The following is a 20,305-nucleotide window of genomic DNA, read 5'->3' as shown; positions in this document are numbered from 1 at the left end:
GGCGACTGATGAGCTACGAGTGCGGGACCTCCGCCGGTTGGCGTCTATTTATAACCGATTTGGCCCGATCAAGCTCGGCTTGAGCGCCGCCGAAAATGATGTACGTGCTAGCTACGTCGCTGGAGTCCCCGGATACCCGAATCCCCGAATCCCCGAGTCACCAAATCGCCGAGTCGCCGGGTATCCGCTAGATGCCCGAGTGTATCGAGTATAGGTAGTAATTGCCAACTAGTCGGCACTCGAAGTGCTAAGTAGCTAGAAGTGGAGATGGTGCTGGATGCTGGATGCCCCTGCCAAGTGGCATGGCAATCAATTATCCGTTTGCTGCTTGCTTGATGTATCCCTTCTCCGCTCCTCTCCTCCTCCATGGAATGGCAGACCCTTTGGGTTGCCAGTGGCACTTCACGCTCAACGATCTGAGTGGTGGGAAAGGGGAGATCTTCAGACGCGTGCCAGTGGATCGAACTTTGAGCGGATATTCAAATGGCGCAGACGGGCCTCTTCACGTTGTTGATTACATCAATCATTTATGTTTACAGTGTAGTCGTCATATTTTTCACATTTACATACTGGTGCTTTTAACGTCATCATAAATTCTACTAAATTTATTCGGGATTTATTTCCGCGAAATTTTAACCTTTGCTAATCTTTAATTGTTTACTGTACACAAACGAATAACGTTTCTTATTCATTCATTCATCATTCTGTTAAGATCGTTTAAGTTATAGGTTTAAAAATCTTAGAAATCCAATAGCGCATTGGTTACTGATTAAGAGTTATTATCAGTAAGAATAATATTAGTAATTATTATTATGCCAATCATCGCGATTAGGTTACTACTTCTTGTACTTTTGCTGCGGGTTCTCGTGCTCCACCGATTAATATGGTAAATAAATCTCAGCCTGCTTTTCCGACACCACTTATCTGAAGACACGATTCCATGGAGCACTTGGAGATTGAGATTACAGTCTTCGATTAGACGTCCTCGTCATTCGGGACGAGTAAAGTTCAGTGGCAAATGAAATAGAGTCGATCGATGACTCAACGGATCGGTTTGCTGATAATCCCCATTTGGGTTGGCCAGTTGGCTTTCTGGCCATTTGGGTCTTTAGAAGACCACCGCCCAGTTTATAATGGATATAAAACGAATTGAGCTGCGAGTCGTATAAACTTTACGATATCATTGCAGAAGTTTATGAAAATCCAAAATACTAATCATGGATGATCGCTAGATTCGCCATTTTGGTGATAAGTGATAAGCTGGCTACTCCAGCCCTATATAAGGGGCCCGAATCGAACCACATTTCAAGTTTAACCATGTCGCTACGTTTGGGTTTGTGTCTTTTGGCTGCACTTGGTGTGGTAATCCCCACGGATTCCGCCTCCATAAGCACCCACATTGTGGGTGGAGATCAGGCGGACATCGCTGACTATCCGTACCAGGTGTCCGTTCGCCTGGAGACCTACATGCTGCTCCACATCTGCGGTGGTAGCATCTATGCACCACGGGTCGTCATCACCGCTGCCCACTGCATCAAGGGACGCTATGCCTCGTACATCCGGATCGTGGCTGGTCAGAACTCGATTGCCGATCTGGAGGAGCAGGGCGTTAAGGTCAGCAAGCTGATCCCCCATGCCGGCTACAATAAGAAAACGTATGTGAATGATATCGGTTTGATCATCACTCGCGAGCCATTGGAGTACTCAGCACTGGTGCAACCCATTCCTGTGGCCCTGGAGGCTCCGCCGTCGGGTGCCCATGCCGTCGTAAGTGGTTGGGGCAAGCGGACCGAAGAGGATGAAGCTCTGCCCGCCATGCTGCGCGCCGTTGAGCTGCAGATCGTCGAGAAGAGCACCTGCGGTGCCCAGTATCTGACCAAGGACTACACGGTGACCGATGAGATGCTCTGCGCCGGCTATCTGGAGGGCGGCAAGGACACCTGCAACGGCGATTCCGGTGGACCCTTGGCCGTGGACGGAGTCCTGGTGGGTGTGGTGTCCTGGGGCGTGGGCTGCGGCAGGGAAGGATTCCCGGGTGTCTACACCAGCGTCAATTCCCATATCGATTGGATCGAGGAGCAGGCGGAGACGTATCTCTAAAAATGTGGATAGCTTCACAAGCACAACGCGAACAAATTAATCGAACAAATTATTATTTTACCACAATAATAAATATCAAATGAGCATTTAGAAAACATAGTTTATAAAATATTTACAAATCAATATACGGCGTTTAACTCTTCATTTCAACTGGTTTTTCTAATGAAAAACATTTTTTATCTGACCATTACATTGGAATCTATAAGCCATTCTCGATGATTTATTTAAAAATCAAATTATTATCTTATTGCCATAGGTAAAGGTAGTTTATCTTGAGGCAGGTAAAAAGTGCAACTAACCATACATTTTATACTTTACGAAGTCGTTTGATTGCATCATTTTAGAATAACTCAATGCAGAAATTAAGATTTTGAAATATAAGTAAGTGTGGCTTGAAGTATCATTATTATTTATTTGTGACATATATTTGACTTGATCCAATTAAATATCCACAATATTAGTAATTTACCTTTTGCAGATAGTTTAACGTATTCAAGCTACATTTGTTTAAATCTTAAAAAATTCAAATAAATAAGAAGATACTGTTTTTAAATATTAACGGCTTCTGGTATTTTTCAGATCTAGTATGTACTTTGGTGGTAGACGTCGCTGGTATTTAAGCCAGTAAGATTCAGCCACACTGACAAAGAAAATATTCGTGAAAATTCTGCATACGGAAAAAAGAAAATTCGAGCAACAGAAAGCCAGCACAAGCCACAAAAATGTCTTTATTCGGAGCGTTGATGGGCGATTTCGACGACGATCTCGGCCTTATGAAGTAAGTACCAAATGGCGCAAAAAAACACTAAATAAATGCGGCTCGCCCCGCAGAAGCCCCATTTATTTCCATACGTGTGCAGCTAACGAAGCCCTTTTGGGGCGTGGAAAAACAGCCAAATAATCGCAAAACAAGGTGTAAATCAATAATTGGCCCATAGGCACACAATTAGGCCAATTAAACATATTTACGTGCCCAAAAATGAGCAATAAATAGCGTGCCAAAATTAACAGTAACCATCGGAGTGTGCGTGTGTGTATGTGTGTGTGCAGCATGCGTGAAGTGAAGACGTAATAGTCGATAATTTGAATCGAGCGACCGCAGGGAAATGGAATTGGTGAAAATGCACTAGCAGACGTTATTTCAAAGGTTTCGCCCTGTCACTGGGGCTTCAGATAAGGCCCAACCGCAAAGTGACCCATGTATAGGCTATCAGACCCTATTTTAGGTATATACGTAGGCTACGCTGCCTTTATCACTATGCTTCAATATCCGGCCACAAGTCATTCAGTTTGGATTTGTTTGAAACTTAATTTCGGCTCAGTTTAAAATGAAACGAAAACGTAAAAGCAAATCAGTCAGTACCCGTGCACAAATGGAGCTCCCGTAACTCGCGCATCAGTCAAGTATTACTAAGTTACTCATCTCTCGTTTGCAGCAACCACATGAACCACACTATGAACGCGATGAACATGCAGATGCGCTCGATGAATCGCCTGATGAACAGCTTCATGCCCGATCCCTTCATGCAGGTTTCGCCCTTTGACCAGGGATTCCAGCAGAACGCTCTCATGGAGCGTCCGCAGATGCCGGCCATGCCAGCCATGGGACTCTTTGGTATGCCCATGATGCCAAACTTTAATCGCCTGTTGAACGCTGGTGAGTATTCAATGGTCCTTCGCCGTTAAGAGCACCATGCAAAACAATTGTATTTCAGATATTGGTGCCAATTCAGGCGCATCCTTCTGCCAGAGCACCGTGATGACCATGTCATCGGGTCCGGATGGGCGTCCTCAGATTTACCAGGCCAGCACTAGTACCAAGACGGGACCGGGAGGCGTTCGTGAGACCCGCAAGACGGTGCAGGACTCGCGCACTGGAGTGAAGAAGATGGCCATTGGTCACCACATTGGCGAGCGGGCACACATTATTGAGAAAGAGCAAGACATGCGCTCAGGACAGCTGGAGGAGCGCCAGGAGTTCATTAATCTGGAGGAGGAAGAAGCCGAGCAGTTTGACAGGGAGTTTACATCGCGCGCTTCTCGCGGAGCGGTGCAGTCAAGACATCATGGTGGTGGCATGCAGGCCATCATGCCCGCCCGTCCAGCGGCACACACCTCGACGCTGACCATTGAGCCGGTGGATGACGACGAAGATGATGATGACTGTGTAATCCAGGAGCAGCAACCGGTTCGCTCCACCGCGGGCCGCCATTATTCCACTGCGCCAACGGCACCGCAGAACAGGTGAGTGAGAAGGGATTAACGTCACATGCACACCCGAGTCCCTGTTCCGTGCGCGTGATTGTGTAGGATTAGCCGACTAGCATTTGCTGAAGCCCGCCCGATCCGAAGATTCCCCCAACTAACCACACCTCCTCACACACAACTGTTGCTAAATTGAAACGTTTGTATTTACTTGCAGATATAATTACTAAATCTAAAGTCAATACAGTATATTTTACTAACTATCCGATAAAACAGAAACAGAATTGCATACTATAAATTTCTGCTAATTACATTCCCAACTGCGTTCAAACGAAACGAATATCGAATCGAAATCATAAAATGCACAGAGGTAGGCGGCAACTTAAGCTCTCAACATCTTTCGTTTGTTCAGTTTTCGTTTTGCCCACGACTCCTTTCGTTCGCCATGATCTCACCCACTCACGACGTACAAATGCTTCGCGTTGAATGAACTGGATCGCCAACTAGCATAGTCCCGACCCCCAAAAGTATTGTTGTAATCTTTTCCAACTTTTCTTCGACTCGATTCCATACTACGACAACTACCTACGACATCGACGCAGTGGCAACATTGCAACAGCAGCAGCACCAACATCCTCGCCGACAACCTACGATACAAGCAACGGAAACAACAATAACTACGTGAGCTCTCGTCGTTCGTACCTGCGAAATGGGCATGGGCATAGCCTGGCCACGCCGCGCCGCCCACTAAGGACACCCCCATCCTCGCCGCTGGCTACGGTGTCCACTTCTCCAAGGTTTGTTCAGTTGGGATCGGCAGGAGCCGGCAATGCGGGATTAACCTAGTTACATAGACTATGTCAGCTTCGAACCTCATTTCTATCTGCTTGTATAGTCCTAACCGAAAAACGTCTTCGGACAGCCGAAGTTTGATGCCGGGGTTTTGTGGTCCGACAAATGGTTGACAATGCTTTTGTATCAACGACGTTCATGATTTATTGAAACCAATACTGCTTATTCTTTTCGAACTCTATATAGACTTCATGGGTAGCAACGATCTTGATCTTGTAATATACCATTTACCCAAGTGTATTAACGACATATCGCTCTCTCTTCTCTTCTCCATCAACATTTTGTACTTTCCAAATCATGCAGAGATTGGCGTATTTATAATTCGCGGTACCACCGCAAGTAGAAGCGGATACAGTACCAAATACATAAAATGAAACCTATGCTAATCCAGTTAAATATCATAAGTAATCAAGTCAACAACGAGAAACACTCGACATTCGGCTGTCTTCGACGTAACTACATGCACTCTACTAACCGAAGGCGCCACCAACGCTACGATCCGCTCCGCTCAGCTCAGCTCCGCTTCATCGCCACAAGTACTTCGAACTTCGAACAGCAGCAACACCACATCTACGTGCCGTGCCGGCAGCTCAAGACTACGGCCGCAAGCTACGTGTAAGGCCGCACCTTCCCATACACATCTAACTCTCTGTCTGCATACTCGCATTTTGACCCGCCCGAAAGAGCATCGCCCGCCTATCCGTATAGCATGTAGACCACAATCTGCGAGAGCCACACTCGACGATTTACCACCACACTACGCGACGCCCAATTGGCCATCGACGATAATCAAAATTTGAACTATGTTGCTGCTGCTGTTGCTGCGCCACCACTAAACGACACAATGCGCGAATCCTACGAATCCATCACTCGCTTGCCCACATCATCCATCAATGCTCCTTTTGACCTTCTCTTCCTGTTAATAAATTTTCACTTACGTTCGAATTGGCCTTGTACGAATGATTATGTGTACCTTTTGTTTTGTATTATGCCTATTTCTAATGAATCGTTTCTGTTAATTAATGAACATTTGTTTCTGCTCCGCCAGCAGCATACATCCACATCCCTATGCCGCCAATCCGAGGCGCCAACAACGTGCCGTAAAACATAATCACACGGAGGACGAAGCGGCCAGCTCCTACAAGGCGGGCAAGCGCGGCAAGAAGAAGTAGTAGAAGCGTGATCATCTGTATGCCAACATCTTCCACATCGCACACTCAAAAACACTAGGAAGCAAGCGTTTGGCACTGTTCCATAGCAGAAAAACCAATTCAAATATTTTTAACAAACACCATTCTTTACCAGTTCTGTCTTATCCTGCGTGAGTCGACCACAACGCAACACTAAAAAATTTACAACTTCAAGATGCTAATGATGTGCACGCAGGATACAGAACAATTTACTTAAAACAAATGTGACTATTCAACGCCGGAATCATTACAACACACTCTCTCACACCTAATCGAAAAATTCAATGAAAGTAATGGAATATATATGAAATCGTAATTATAAGTTTGAATTATTTGATTAATTCTCAAGTTTTTAGATTTTGTTAGCCACTAAGCTTTAAATTATGGATGCCAGTTAGCGTGCAAATGAACACAATTGATTTGAAGGCTCCGAACGATAGAAAACAACAATTACCAATTCCCCAAATACATGTAATTCGTAAGGCCTAAGTAAATGTTAACGTGAATTTAATTAAATGGTAATTACATTATTATAGTAAATCCAGTGTTCTACTTATGCGACTTATAGGGAATTAAAAGTATTAATTGACTAGTCCACCATCTCCATTTGCGTCTCCTCGGATTCCCGCCAATTGCGCTGCACCATTTCCACCAGCTGCTTCCAGAGCGCCGTCTGACGCAGAAAGTTGGCAAGGCAGACGAGAATAAAGGCCCAAGCCAGGCCCAAATAGTAATCCGTCTGCACAATGGGTTTATTAGACAGCGGCTCCATCTCTGCGCGGGTGAGGATGATCGGATCAATGGCCTGCGGATTCACAGTCTTCATATTGGTGTGACTCATTATGAAACTGGCAAAGCTGCGCTTCGAGTCCTTCCACCCGGGTTCGAATTTGATAAGCGGCCTGCCCTGGTGGAAAAGCATCAGCGTGGGCAGCGAAACGATGCCGAATTCTGCATTGAAACGACCAAACTCATAGGCATCCACATAGGCGATGGGTAGCGTGGGAAAGAAATGGGGCAGCACGTTCACCATCGAAGCCACACGAGCGCACTCCAAGCTGGATGCGGTGCAGAAATGGACAAGTACACAGTTGCCCGGCTCGTGGCGCTTGGTGGCATTGCCTATGGGCTTAAGCAGATTCACTATATCCTTGGCACTGGCCATTATCAGCAGTTCCGGCTCGGATGCTGTCTCATTCTCCATATCCCGCTGCAGGCACTTCATCATAAAAGGTGGCTTTCGAACCGGAGGCAGCTGGTTCAGGTGCAAGATGTGCTCGTCATCCGGGGCACATTTGTGTCGCTCCTCCAGCAAGGTTTCGAAGCTATAATGGCACTGGCCCCGCGAAACTCCCAGGGAATGCACCGTCAAATTTGAGAAGAGCCCGAAATACTGGAGGGCACTTAGTAGTCCGGAGAGTTCCGCTTGGCCCTGCGCGGCGCAGAGCACTGTGTAAGTAGTACAATGTTACTGCTTGAAGAACTCGATATAAATAAATAACGTACAAAATACAAACAAGAGATTTTGGTTCATTTTATCCGTTGGTTGGACAGCTGTTGAAATAGTTAGCTGTTATATGGCACTCGTTAAATACCTGGGAACTTCTTGGGATTGGATATACCGAATAGCAACGTAAACTGCTTGCTTTGTTTTTGTAAGCAGTGTAAATTTCATCGATGAAACATTGACGATTTATCGAAAATCATCGATGCTTATTTTTACATCGCTACAATAAGTTTATATTTTTACCTTACCTTTTCTTTTTCGTCTGCGCTCGCTGGTGATTCCCTTGGTGGCATTACATCATTGGTGGATCCATTCGGATCCAAATCAAACGCGCCACGATGACGGAGTTGTGCATGGAGCTGGAGAGCGTTCGCCTGGCGACTTTTGGGGAATGGCCCCTGAATGCCCCCGTTTCCGCGGAGGATCTGGTCGCCAATGGTTTCTTTGCCACGGGAAACTGGCTGGAGGCCGAGTGCCATTTCTGCCACGTGCGCATCGACCGCTGGGAGTACGGCGATCAGGTGGCGGAGCGCCATCGCCGCTCCTCGCCCATCTGCTCCATGGTTCTGGCTCCCAATCACTGCGGCAATGTTCCCAGGAGCCAGGAGAGCGACAACGAGGGAAACAGCGTAGTGGACAGCCCGGAGTCCTGCTCTTGTCCCGATCTCTTGTTGGAGGCCAATCGCTTGGTAACTTTCAAGGACTGGCCGGTGAGTACCCTGAGCTGGTGTCGCTCGCTTCTGGTGAATCACCAAAGCGGGTCTTTGTAATCACTATAGTTTCAGTTCCAAGCTCACTATAAGTACATATGTAAGTATGTTTGCGTAGTTAAAAAGTAGCGTAAATGAGGCCAGGGAAATCCCGGTTGAAAGTATCACTGATATTTTTGTATACAAACAAGAATTGTCTTGTTAGCTGCCTAAGTGCCTCAATTCAGCTGAATGTTGATTGAACATCAATCCTACGAAATTAAGCTTAAATTAAGATATACACATGTCATTATGAACTTCAAATGAAGTTATTGTATATTGTATAATTTCAAATGCTTTTAATGACTGAATGAGCTAGTTCAACTTTAAGCTAAAACGTCTTCCTTTGTAGAATCCCAACATCACGCCGCAGGCTCTGGCGAAGGCAGGTTTCTACTACCTGAAGCGTCTGGATCACGTGAAGTGCGTTTGGTGCAACGGAGTGATTGCCAAGTGGGAGAAGAACGACAACGCCTTTGAAGAGCACAAGCGCTTCTTTCCCCAATGTCCTCGTGTGCAAATGGGCCCCCTTATAGAGTTTGCCACCGGAAAGAACCTGGATGAGCTGGGCATCCAGCCCACCACTCTGCCACTGCGTCCCAAGTACGCCTGCGTGGACGCCAGATTGAGAACCTTCGCCGATTGGCCTATTTCCAATATTCAGCCCGCTTCGGCTTTGGCGCAGGCTGGCCTATATTATCAGAAAATAGGCGACCAGGTGCGTTGCTTCCACTGTAACATTGGATTGCGCTCCTGGCAGAAGGAGGACGAGCCGTGGTTCGAACACGCCAAGTGGTCGCCAAAGTGTCAGTTCGTTTTGCTGGCCAAGGGTCCAGCCTATGTAAGCGAAGTGCTCGCGACAACAGCTGCCAACGCCAGATCCCCGCCAGCATCTGCTCCGGCTCCAACGCTCCAAGCAGACATACTGATGGATGAAGCGCCGGCCAAGGAGGCCCTAGCCTTGGGTATCGATGGAGGAGTTGTGCGCAATGCCATCCAGCGCAAGCTCTTGAGTTCCGGCTCCGCTTTCTCTACGTTGGACGAACTATTGCATGACATCTTCGACGATGCCGGCGCAGGAGCTGCACTGGAGGTGCGCGAGCCGCCGGAGCCAAGTGCTCCTTTTATTGAGCCATGTCCGGCCACCACCAGCAAGGCGGCATCTGTGCCAATACCGGTGGCCGATTCCATCCCAGCCAAACCACAGGAAGCTGAAGCAGTGGCGAATATATCGAAAATCACAGACGAAATACAAAAGATGTCGGTGGCCACACCGAACGGAAACCTGTCGCTGGAGGAGGAAAACCGCCAGCTGAAGGATGCACGCTTGTGCAAGGTATGCTTGGACGAGGAGGTTGGCGTAGTGTTCCTGCCCTGTGGCCACTTGGGTAAGTCCCTGAACCATACCTTGATTGCCTTGAGCTGTACCTAACTTCCTGTTAACCCGACAGCCACCTGCAATCAGTGCGCCCCCAGTGTAGCCAATTGTCCCATGTGCCGCGCAGACATCAAGGGATTTGTGCGCACGTTCCTTTCGTGAAGAGCATATCGACATCATTTAGAGTTCACCAGCTAGTTAGCAGTTAAGCAAATCGATTGATTGCACCCACACAAACTACTACAGCGAAGTTCAAATTATCCGGTGATTAGCTAATATAATCGTCTACTAATCGTCTACTAAGTACTTGGCCAACTGCAGCTATTCGTTTTTACATTAGCTACGGTTGTGAGTTGTTACTAACTATCGCATTGTGTCCGAGCGCATCCCTTTTAGACGATACCTTATGCACGCCGAAATGACCTTATATAAATGAGCAGCTCTATTTCGCACTGAAAAGGGTATCAATGCTCCGGCACGACCGCAGATCACATGGATATCTTGTTATAGTACTCTTATTAACACATGTATGTATTTTTGTTGATCATGTTTAAGGCCGCTGATAGTATGGTTTACACACAACTATATGCATTCTCCAATAAATGTATATTTAAATGTTAAAAATTTGTGTTTCAATTGCAAAGATTCTTTAAAATAATTTATTTATTTAGCTAAGTTTTAAATCCCAACGGTTTTCAAGTGATGTGCCCCGAGAGATAAGCCTATTAGCTAGCGACAGTCTGTTTCCACTGCTCACAACTATCTCGATATCATCGCCATGCACGGTTCGATACTATCGATAGTAGCATCGATGTTTTGACGGCTCTACTCAAAAGTACCAAAATATTGGTATCCAAGCAATCGTTTTCTGCTCTCCGCGTGAAGTCGTGTGCGCTGCTCGAACGGGAGCTCCAATGAGTTCTGGTCGCGAAAAACTCACAAGCTCCAACGCCAAGAAGTGCAGAAGATAGTGAACAAAATTTAGAAGAACCGAACCGAAGCTACGGGAAATTTTATGTGTGAAATCGAAATTACCAAACCCGCGCTCGTGTGAGTATATTCTGCGAGTATTTCGAAGGAAGAGTTCAAGTGTGTGTGTGTGTGTGGTGCTGCTGCTGCATTTTACGGAGTGTGGGTGCTTTATGCACTTTATAGTGTGGTGTGGCAAGCAGTGGCCATTTCCCCCCGCTACACCAGGAAACCCTTCCAGTCCGCTACCTTTCCATTTTGGAATCTTCTTCGAAAAACACTTTTTCGTACGGTGAGAAACAAAGCGACGCACGCACACACACGTTCAGCGAGCGTTGCTTAGCTAGATTGTGAGAGGGAGGGAGGGGAGAGAGAGCGCGACACGTATCTGAAAATCTCAATCTCACAAGTACACACCGTAATTTCGGTTGTCGAGCGTGCTGCGCATACGCGCTTGGCTTGATACCATTTCTCACATTTTCCATTCGGGTCAGTCGCTGGAAACAGCTGTGGGCTGTCCCCCCACCCCTTACCATTCCCTTTTAAAGAAAATGACCAATCCACCCATTAAGGTATTCCCCAGCGAACCGCAAAAGCCCAATCAGCGTTTATTTTTTTATTCGGAATCTGGATTACCTGTATGTATGCGTGTGAGTGTGTGTTGGCAATGTTTTGCAAATACATACAATTTCAACAGCGCATAAAAAAAAGAAAAACGAAAGCAGGGCGGGCTTTTTACCGTTCTCTTTCTCTTTCTTCCGCCTGTCAGAGGAGAATGCAAAAATAAACAAATAACGAATTCCCGCTATCTGGACTGCGAATGTGTTCAGAATTTCTATATCCATATATGTATCTGTACACAACGTTTGTTTAGCAATTGACCCAGTGCTTCCCTTAAATATTGAACTCAATTGGAGGCGCAGTTGCACGCGGTGGGCACTTTATTGACTGCATTACTCATATGCAAGTCCCAAAAGGGGGGATCGAATGCGAATGCCGCACCCGTACTTGCTGCACTTATCTGTCTACGAAGAAATTGCATAAAAACGTGCCGATCTCAACGTTTGATGTTTTACAAGAGTAGCTGGCATGGTGGTAGATAGCTGAAGTACAGTGAACCGGCGCTAAGCGAGTCTGTGTTTGACCCACAGAAGTTACTGTCAAAACTTTGCTTATAGATTTTCATTAATCACTTGTAAAGTTCATTAAACCCATTTAGGCTCATTATACAAGTGAATAAGGTTTTAAGTGCCCTTTTAGCTTTACTCATAAGCCTAATACATTTTGTACATCATTAAATCACAAAGTGGTCCGAATTATGTTTTGAGCTACTTGATTAAAGAGAGTAATCCCTGTGTTTTTATGTAGTTTTTATTAATGCCAGTTACTTTTAGCCGGTTTTCACTGTGCCAGGGCTGCGGCACCTGCACGCATCGCAGATCGAACCGTTGGAAGCCTCGCATCTCGCGATCAGCATAAGTTGCAACCCTAGTCGCTCACTAACATACACACACATGCAGCCATGCTGCTCACGCACAATGAAGCCAGCTCCCCAGTTTGCGCTCTCGTGTGTGTGTGTGTGCGCATATGCATACGTGTATGTGCGTGTGGCAGCATTAACTAGTTTTATTCGCCTGGTGAATGTCAATTTCATTGTAATTGCACACTCCGAGTCTCTCCACGAATAGAAAAGGAAAACAAGTTGGCCAGCGGGCAGCGATGTTTGGCGATTAGTGCACCACACCTGGGAGTTGCCATTTTAGCCCCAACATTTGGCGAGGTGACCTTCGCCAGAGTTGCCGATCGATTGTGAGTTGCACTTGCTGCTGCTGCGGCGGCAGCTCTAATTGTTTTGTTTACATTTCTGTGTGCGGTGCGAAAATGCGAGAAATGCCAGAAAACGAGAGCGCCAGCGAAATTTAACGGTACGTGGTTGCCTGCTATATACGTATGTACGTTTGTATGCATTTAGATGTATCGGTTTGTGTACATATGTGAATTTGCGATCAATGGCGCTGCTTCGCTAAATAATTTGACCTCTGGGCCACCAATTAATGTGTGGATGCTGCCCATTCTATTACCACCACACCACGCCACACCGCACCATCTGCCCATATCGCATTCGCATATATTACCAAAAGGTATTACCGAAAAGAAGTGCAAGACTGGTTGTGCGCGTGCGCGTGTGTGAGTTTCGGAGATTTTATGGCGGCTACGAAGGTCACGGCTATAAGCGTATGCAAAATAAAATCAAAGCTAAACCAGACTCAACAGACTCTGTGATTCAATGAGATCGCAGAGCAGCAACTGATAAGGCAAGTTGGCCAAGTCGAAGCTCAAATGCTCTAGTATCCAATAATTTGATCATATATGTACATAGCCCACAATGCACTTGCATTTGATCAGCCCACATCTACTTTCATAGAATCCTTAAAATCACAAAAGTTTGCTTAGATGTATAACCGCTATACAGTTAACAAACTGCATAAACTTATGCAAGTTAAGTTTGCCGGTTTCTATGGCAACTATGTGCTGCTTTTTATTAAACACAACAGTTCCACATGCAATATAAAATAAAACTACCACCGTTTGCCACATTTTATTTGCTATCCTGGCCACAGGACTACGTTTATATTGAATCACTGGCTGATACCGCCGGCAAGTCGGAAATGTCTTCTTAAATACTAAATAAACTCCATAATTCAAGGGTGTTCATACAGGTAAACAAAAAACAGCGAATATAAAACAATTTTGACGTGAATCGAGGTAACGTGCCAACGATCTCCCCCCTTTAAGGCCTAGACTCCAGCACTCCCTTTCCGAATTGATTGTTTATATCGTGCCTTAAAAAATTATTAACGGAAGTACATTCACCTGATCAGTTGAATGAACATGAGCTCTGCTCTTTCCTACTGTTTTATTTATTCGCTTTTTTTTTCTACTATTCAACATTTTTTCCATATTTTTACTCGACCATTTGACAGCAGCTGGCGTAGATTTTTTTTTTTTTTTTTTTTTTTATAGACGCGATTCACTCACGTGCAAACAATCGTAAAAACGCCAGAGCACGCGCTTGTTTGCATTTGATTGCATTTTAACGCAGAATGAAAAGTGATCTTCCCACTGACCTGTCCCAATCGGTGGTTCTGATTTGATTGTGGCTTTAACAAACGTTTTTCCCGGGCTCTGGTTTCATCCGAAGGAGGGCATTGTTATCAACGCTGAACGAAACTCGGATTTCCCGAAAAAGTAAACAACGTATTTGATTTGACGCAATCTGTACTTTAATTGGAGCAAGTCTTATCAATTTCGTGCTATAATTTAAACGCTATAAAGCTTTGAAGTCCGCGAGAAGGTTGGATTACTCATAAAGACAATTTGAATGTGTCTAACTTGAAATTCATTTGAGAATCATCGCTTTATTTAGCAGAATTTAATTGAGATTCTTGTTCGCTAATTATCGTTTTCCGATTCGGTTATTAACTTGTATACTTTCAACGAAATAACTCGTTTGAATTAGTACTAGCTAGTTTGTCCGTTTTAGTAGCTGCTTACTTTTGTTAGTTATTTAACTAAATTGAGAAATCCGTTCAATCAATCGGTTAATTAAATGCAGATTAGTCATTCTCAAATTAGTCACCATTTAAGGAAATTTCTCAATGTGACACAGTTTTAAGTGGTTCCTTGTTGGCAATTGGGCAACTTTCACTGTTAAAATATTCCTTATGCCTTTTATAATTTACCAGAATATTTCGTTTTATTTTAAACGAATTTAAATTCATATGACTTGAAAGATTTTATGAGCTAAACTTAATGACATAACTTTTTGTATAAGGTTTAATCAGATTAATATATTAATATATTCTAGTTAAAATTCAATTTTTTTAACCTTTTCACACTTTTCAAACTTTTACCTGAAAAATGTTTTGCAATTAACCGGTCGGTTAGAATGCTGATTTCACCTTCACAGTTTCCTATTTAGTTCTTAATGCAATTAAATTCATCACAACTACACAGCTTTTTGGTAAGATTCAACTTAGTAAGAAAATTAGCTAAGCAAAGAGACAATGAGTTAATTGCCGCTTTAAACCAACTACTACTTTTTTACTTGTTTTTCTCCAGATTTTTGGATCTTTATTCTTTACTTACGTTTTCTTTATGTGTACCCATTGCAAATTTTTGGTCTTAATCAACACCATTCATATCCATTGCAGGAACGACTTTGAAGCTTTTCAACACTGCCGGCAGGACAAATCAGCTGCGACATCCGGCAATGCACCAAGATGAGCAGCAAGGAGCAGCAAGCAGCAGGCCGGGACTTTAAGCGCAATTCAAATGCCTACTCCAGTCTGCCGCCTTCAGGAACGGGAGCAGCATGCTCCGGAGCAGCACTGGGTTCGGGAACGGGAACTGGCAAAAGAGCTCGCAGCAAACAGCATCAGTTGGAGCAGGAGCAGTTTGGACTCTCGAACAGCCTGTCCAGCGAATCGATACGGCAGGCCTGTGCCTACTACGACGACGAGTTGAGCGACGAGGATCTCATCGAGATTCAGCAGACGCCCCAAGCCTTCCACCAGCAAACAAAACAACCCCTCCAGCTGCAGCCAATCAGCTTCAGACTGGGAGATGAGCTGGGCGACGAACGAAGTGCCTTTTGTGGCAGCCAGGAGATGCAGCAGGCGCCATTGAGCACGCCAATCAAACAAGCTGCTGAAACGGATGAAGCCTTATGTGTGCTCAGCGAACTGGATGCCATTCTGGATGTCCACGATGTCTCGCAGCTGAATGGCACCTGCTCGAGCGGATCTGTGAATTCCGGCAGTGACGATGACAAGGTAGAGGATTATCTAATGGATCTAGACAACTACCTGGAGGAGATGGATAATGCCTTAAATCGCGAAGATTCACTCATCATCATAGACGGCAACACCAGCTTAAAACGAGAGCCGAGAACTAGAACTTTGCCTTTAAGTAGGAAAAAGAAGTCAAATAAGAAAAAGAGCGAGGATCAGGAGACGGCACAAGGTGATTTCCAAAGAGAACATCAAATAAGGAAGACGTTCAGCTGTTCATTAAGGCCCACAAGCCAAATAGGTTGGTTAAATAAATTAAAATATGTAAAACAATATACTAAACTTTTCTTATTTCTAGCTTCCTCTTCCGGATCATTGGAGACTTCCACGGAGCCCGCGATGGACGTTTGGAGGCGACAGTCCATGCGTCGAGCCCTCGAGCAGGAAGACACCAAAGCTACAGTGGCGGCGGAAAGAGAGGAAGACGATATACCGACCTTATTGGTGGAGTTGCCACCGAGACGCGATGCGGAAATGCGTCGCTGTTTCTCCCAAGGCGATTGCCAAGCTTCGGCCGCGCCATCGGGTGGCTCTCAGATGCTCACAGAGGCGCACATCTTCGACAACCTCCTGCAAACGAACGCACGGGCATCGAGCGAAGAGCCGCGACCCCGGCAGTATGGTCGCCGCTTGGAGGGACCTCCTACCCCAGTTCGCTCCTTGATTCTAGCCCAGAGTCGGCCACAGAGCGCTCCGACGCGCGTGCAGATGAGGGAACCACAGCTGCAGGAAACGCCCACGCACCCAATTATGTCCACATGCTCGGAACTCAGCTCGGCGCGCTCGTCACGAATGCCCAGCCCAGTTTCCCTGCCCTCGGACAGCAGCAGCAGCGGAAGCAGCTCTGCTGAACACGATCAGGAACCGGATCCCGTGCAAACCACGACCATGTGCAGCGCCAGCAGTACGACGCCCCTAGAGCCGCTGCACCAACTGCAATTGCTGCTGCGCGAGAAGTGCGGTTTCAACAGTCAATGGCCCCATGCCGGGAGTCGTACTCTTGCACTGATCGGATGCACTTTGGGTGTCTTTAATATGTGCCGATTTGCCGTGCTCACCATTAACTTTGGTGGCAACTTTCTACTACAGTTTCTTCTGCTCTCGGTAATCTTTGGAATCCCGCTTCTTTGGCTGCAAATGTGCTTGGGTGCCAAAATTCGTGCTGGTCCCGTTTCCATGTGGAAGATCAGTCCGATATGCGCAGGAGTGGGCATAGCTCTGGTGATGGAGCAGTGCTTCCTGGCCTTGTACTCAACGGTATCGCTGGCCTGGATTTTAGTCTACCTTAGGGACGTATTTCCGACAGCAGCACGCAGTGGATATCGCTGGCAAGAGATGGCATTCCCCTATCGCTATGATGCATCGAATGCAACGGGGAATCTCACGCAAACAGTGGCCGAGTACTTCAACGTGGTGGTGTTGCAGCGACTGCATCTGGCCAATCATCCTGATGCCAGCGGAATACGATTCCACGTTAATGATCGGGTAAGTTTCGCCCTCCCCACTATCCCGCTTCTCATCTAACTGACTCACATCCAATTCCTTCAGCAGCTGGCCTTTTATCTAGCCCTCATCTGGGCGGCCGTGTTCCTCATCCTCTGTAAGGGTCTCAAGTCCTTGGGAAAGTTGGCTTACATTATCTACACTCTGCCGTTGGTAGCTCTGGCGGTAGTGACTGCTAAGTTTGTCTATGTCGTGGATCCCAGCAGGATACAGGTGAGTTTGTTACCAGACAAAAAAAAAACTCTTTAAACCATCGATATTCTGGAATTTTTGTAGAACATCTTTGCTGCCAGCGATTTTGACGACTTTCTGGTGAACTCAAATAGCTGGACGGCAGCCACGCAGGAAACGTTCCTTACTTGGGGTCTCCTAGGCGCCTCCGTAATCGCTATTACGAGCAGAAGTCACACCAATGCCAACAAGGCCGCTTTGAGGAGGGATGCGATTCTCCTGGTATTGTTTACCCTCATCGGATTGGGTTTAATGGCACTTCTAGCGCTGTGTTGTGCACAGATTCTGTGGCAGCATGGATACGCTTATGTGCCAGGATCGTTTGGTGAGTTTTAAACCATGTCTCTTTTTTAGTTTTAAACTAATTCTATAATGCTTTGCAGAGAATCCCGATTGCTACACGTCCATTTACTCGCTGCAATCAAACACCAATCCTTATCTGCTTTCCTATCCGCGCTCGCTGATTCCGCACTACTCCTCGTTCATTGGCGAGACTTACAGGAGGAATCGCACCATGATTCACGTGGAGAGCGGATTCCAGGCACTGCGCTTCATCTCGGAAATCTTTCCGGCCGTGCTCTCGCTGGCCAGTGATAGCATATCGTGGGTTTGGGCTGCAGTGGCCTTTGCAACGTTCGCCGGATTTGGTCTAGCGCAGCTGTGTGTGATGTGGAAACCCATCTCAAGTGCCTTAGGTAATTCCACGAGCTCGGTTTTGTTGAGCTGCGTGACTGGTCTGCTCCTCAGCATTCCATTCGCCACGGAGATGGGCATTTCGATCCTGTACTATGTAGATTTTCTACTGGGCGGCTCCTGGTTCATTCCGATCATCTGGACGGCTCAGATTTTTGGCGTGTTTCTAATACGGGGGCGTCCGTACAACGGAGATGACCTGGTGAATGACCTAAGACTTTGTGGGTCCATGTCGGCATTCCTGGCATTGTCTTGGAACGTTTTGCTGCCCATTGGCCTGATCACATTGTCAGTCGTGGACTATAAGGCTTCGTTGTCGAATCAATTTTACTATTGGCGTGGAAAGTCATACTTCACGTATTGGTCCAGGAAGATGGGCAGTCTTATCCAAATTGGAGTGCTGTTAGTCATTCCCGTGACTGCTATTATTCAAATCTACCGGTATCTGGCGCACGGACCTCCCGATATCTTGGAGGTGAGTCTATAATATTATTTGCCTTATTGTTTCCTTATTTCCTTATTTCCTTTTGTCTTTTAGCGCATTCAACTGCTGTACCGACCGCCCGAGGAGGGAGAGGAACCACGTCGTCCATCCGCTCGACAAACGGCGTCCCAAAGTCGTCGTAATGCTTTGGGCCAGACCGCGGAGGGCGGCCAACACGATGCACAGAACGATGCTCCGCCAAAGTACACACCACCTCCGTCCTACACAACGGCCACTGGAGCCCGCCTTGCCAAGCTTCTGCGCCAGAGCATTCGCCGCAGCGTGAGAAGGTACATAAAAACCATCCCTTAATACAAACAAAAACTTATTTATGACCAATTTATCCACACAGGGTTTTGGGAGACTCAAGTCGAACGCGACCCGTGCTCTCCCTCGATGCGGAGTCCGCTTCGCCAGCGGCGCCGCCTGATTACCTAACCATACTGACCAATCCGGCTGGCAGTAGTTTCAACGCGGATCCTTCGCCAGCTTCCAGCAGCAGTCCCGAGTCCATAGAGATCGACCAGCGACCCTTTGGCTACGCCCAACGCTCGCAATCGCTGGGCCGGAAGCTCCATCGTTCGGGGGCTTCGACACTGGAGAGACGGCCCTATACGGCGGAGGATGTGGTGACCATACTACGCTCCTCGGTGCGACATCGCCAGTCGCAGGGAGGCGGAAATTTGGTCACTGCCAGCACCCTGCCTCGCCCCCCAACCGCCGCCATGTCCACGCACTTGGAGGACGCCTCATTCCGATCCATAGAGAATCTCGTGCTGAATGCCGAGCCACCGGACAGGACGCCCGGCGTGGAGCTGGAGCTCGAACTGGAGGCTGGACAGGCGGAGGAGTGCGCGCGAAATAATACATCTGTGATTTAACTGACTAATATCGTACCGTACATAGCGTAACTCTTATGCGATCCACATATCCGCTTGCTTTCTTAGACTTGATTAGCGCTAGTTATCTAAATACGAATATTACCTTGTAGTTATGCGAATAATAACGAAAACAACTAGTTGGTACTCCCAAGTGTGAGCTCTTTTGATCCCTACAACCGGTATTCCCCCAGTTCGATCCAACCCACCCCATTTCATGCCATTTCACATATTTTAGGCTTACGGATCGCGCCTGTCTGCGCAGTTGCCCTTAAAATTATCCCAACAATGGAGGAGACCTACGTGCCCAGCTCTCGAGGGCCAGCTATTTAAGGGAAAACGTACTTGGCCCTAAGCCGATTAACAAACGTGACCAGTTGAATAAAAAAAAGTGAAAATAAGCGGAAGTCCAGGATGGCGTAGCCAACAAAGGCGCCTAATGAGGCGGGCCAGGAAGTTGCTGCATATTTCGATTAAAATGTCACGCCATTTCTTGTGTTTTCTTTGTGACTTGCATATTCCAAAGGGATTGGCCTGCAAAAAAGTTAATCCGCGGAATTTTTAAATCAGCACGAATTGGCGGTTAAAATTTTAATATCTGGCAGCGCTGGTTCAAAGAGCTAGTTCAAATGGGTTGAGTCTCGACTAGAACTTTTGTGAAGTTCACACAAAAATTGATCTGAGATACCGTTATTTCAACTTATAATTAGTAA

At 46.5% G+C, this 20,305-nt stretch overlaps 5 protein-coding genes across 15 annotated transcripts; 4 read left to right on the top strand and 1 right to left on the bottom strand.

Annotated features, from left to right (window-relative positions):
* The first annotated feature begins 731 nt into the window (after positions 1-731).
* Positions 732-2,183, top strand: LOC117135587 (trypsin). The gene has a single exon (XM_033295921.1). The coding sequence runs from the start codon at positions 1,222-1,224 to the stop codon at positions 2,098-2,100; it is 879 nt and encodes a 292-aa protein (XP_033151812.1). The 5' UTR covers positions 732-1,221; the 3' UTR covers positions 2,101-2,183.
* A 535-nt stretch (positions 2,184-2,718) lies between these two features.
* On the top strand, positions 2,719-6,887 carry LOC117135584 (myeloid leukemia factor). Of its 10 annotated transcripts, none has more exons than XR_004459043.1 (6): positions 2,719-2,878; positions 3,537-3,757; positions 3,816-4,344; positions 4,908-5,102; positions 5,461-5,772; positions 6,209-6,298. XR_004459043.1 is itself a non-coding variant. In XM_033295914.1 (5 exons), exons 1-5 carry the CDS (start codon positions 2,823-2,825, stop codon positions 6,327-6,329), a joined length of 1,122 nt encoding a protein of 373 aa, XP_033151805.1. In that variant the 5' UTR covers positions 2,719-2,822; the 3' UTR covers positions 6,330-6,887. The 10 variants fall into 10 exon arrangements, 7 of the variants coding, with proteins under 7 accessions (XP_033151805.1, XP_033151803.1, XP_033151810.1 ...); XR_004459044.1 differs by having other exon boundaries at positions 6,206-6,293; XM_033295914.1 differs by lacking the exon at positions 5,461-5,772 and having other exon boundaries at positions 6,209-6,887.
* On the bottom strand, positions 6,838-7,962 carry LOC117135586 (thioredoxin domain-containing protein 15). The gene is made up of 2 exons (XM_033295920.1): positions 7,854-7,962; positions 6,838-7,796 (listed from the first exon to the last, which is right to left on the bottom strand). Exons 1-2 carry the CDS (start codon positions 7,879-7,881, stop codon positions 6,937-6,939), a joined length of 888 nt encoding a protein of 295 aa, XP_033151811.1. The 5' UTR covers positions 7,882-7,962; the 3' UTR covers positions 6,838-6,936.
* Positions 7,963-8,053: 91 nt separating this feature from the next.
* Positions 8,054-10,605, top strand: LOC117135583 (death-associated inhibitor of apoptosis 2). Its single transcript, XM_033295911.1, has 3 exons — positions 8,054-8,564; positions 8,956-9,991; positions 10,055-10,605. Exons 1-3 carry the CDS (start codon positions 8,193-8,195, stop codon positions 10,141-10,143), a joined length of 1,497 nt encoding a protein of 498 aa, XP_033151802.1. The 5' UTR covers positions 8,054-8,192; the 3' UTR covers positions 10,144-10,605.
* A 228-nt stretch (positions 10,606-10,833) lies between these two features.
* Positions 10,834-19,746, top strand: LOC117136199. Of its 2 annotated transcripts, none has more exons than XM_033296946.1 (8): positions 10,834-11,031; positions 15,165-16,044; positions 16,102-17,288; positions 17,355-17,519; positions 17,583-17,862; positions 17,921-18,705; positions 18,769-19,004; positions 19,067-19,746. In XM_033296946.1, exons 2-8 carry the CDS (start codon positions 15,234-15,236, stop codon positions 19,593-19,595), a joined length of 3,993 nt encoding a protein of 1,330 aa, XP_033152837.1. In that variant the 5' UTR covers positions 10,834-11,031; positions 15,165-15,233; the 3' UTR covers positions 19,596-19,746. The 2 variants fall into 2 exon arrangements, with proteins under 2 accessions (XP_033152837.1, XP_033152836.1); XM_033296945.1 differs by having other exon boundaries at positions 17,352-17,519.
* Positions 19,747-20,305: the final 559 nt, after the last annotated feature.

This window comes from Drosophila mauritiana, chromosome 2R (assembly GCF_004382145.1).
Source record: "Drosophila mauritiana strain mau12 chromosome 2R, ASM438214v1, whole genome shotgun sequence".
In the NCBI taxonomy this organism is placed as follows: domain Eukaryota; kingdom Metazoa; phylum Arthropoda; class Insecta; order Diptera; family Drosophilidae; genus Drosophila; species Drosophila mauritiana.
Note: the sequence above shows the minus strand (reverse complement) of the source record. Positions and strands in the feature narration are given on the sequence as shown.

Bases quoted from the DNA above. Each gene is read 5' to 3' on its own strand.
- LOC117135584 (XM_033295912.1), top strand. From the start codon at position 2,823: ATGTCTTTATTCGGAGCGTTGATGGGCGATTTCGACGACGATCTCGGC. The intron at 3,758-3,815 runs GTGAGTATTCAA...ATTGTATTTCAG, and splicing joins TAATCGCCTGTTGAACGCTG to ATATTGGTGCCAATTCAGGC. The intron at 5,103-6,205 runs GTTTGTTCAGTT...CTGCTCCGCCAG, and splicing joins ACGGTGTCCACTTCTCCAAG to CAGCATACATCCACATCCCT.
- LOC117136199 (XM_033296945.1), top strand. From the start codon at position 15,234: ATGAGCAGCAAGGAGCAGCAAGCAGCAGGCCGGGACTTTAAGCGCAAT. The intron at 17,289-17,351 runs GTAAGTTTCGCC...CAATTCCTTCAG, and splicing joins GATTCCACGTTAATGATCGG to CAGCTGGCCTTTTATCTAGC. The intron at 18,706-18,768 runs GTGAGTCTATAA...TTTGTCTTTTAG, and splicing joins GACCTCCCGATATCTTGGAG to CGCATTCAACTGCTGTACCG.
- LOC117135586 (XM_033295920.1), bottom strand. From the start codon at position 7,881: ATGAACCAAAATCTCTTGTTTGTATTTT. The intron at 7,797-7,853 runs GTACGTTATTTA...CTACTTACACAG, and splicing joins AAATCTCTTGTTTGTATTTT to TGCTCTGCGCCGCGCAGGGC.
- LOC117135583 (XM_033295911.1), top strand. From the start codon at position 8,193: ATGACGGAGTTGTGCATGGAGCTGGAGAGCGTTCGCCTGGCGACTTTT. The intron at 8,565-8,955 runs GTGAGTACCCTG...CTTCCTTTGTAG, and splicing joins TAACTTTCAAGGACTGGCCG to AATCCCAACATCACGCCGCA. The intron at 9,992-10,054 runs GTAAGTCCCTGA...TTAACCCGACAG, and splicing joins CCTGCCCTGTGGCCACTTGG to CCACCTGCAATCAGTGCGCC.
- LOC117135587 (XM_033295921.1), top strand. From the start codon at position 1,222: ATGATCGCTAGATTCGCCATTTTGGTGATAAGTGATAAGCTGGCTACT.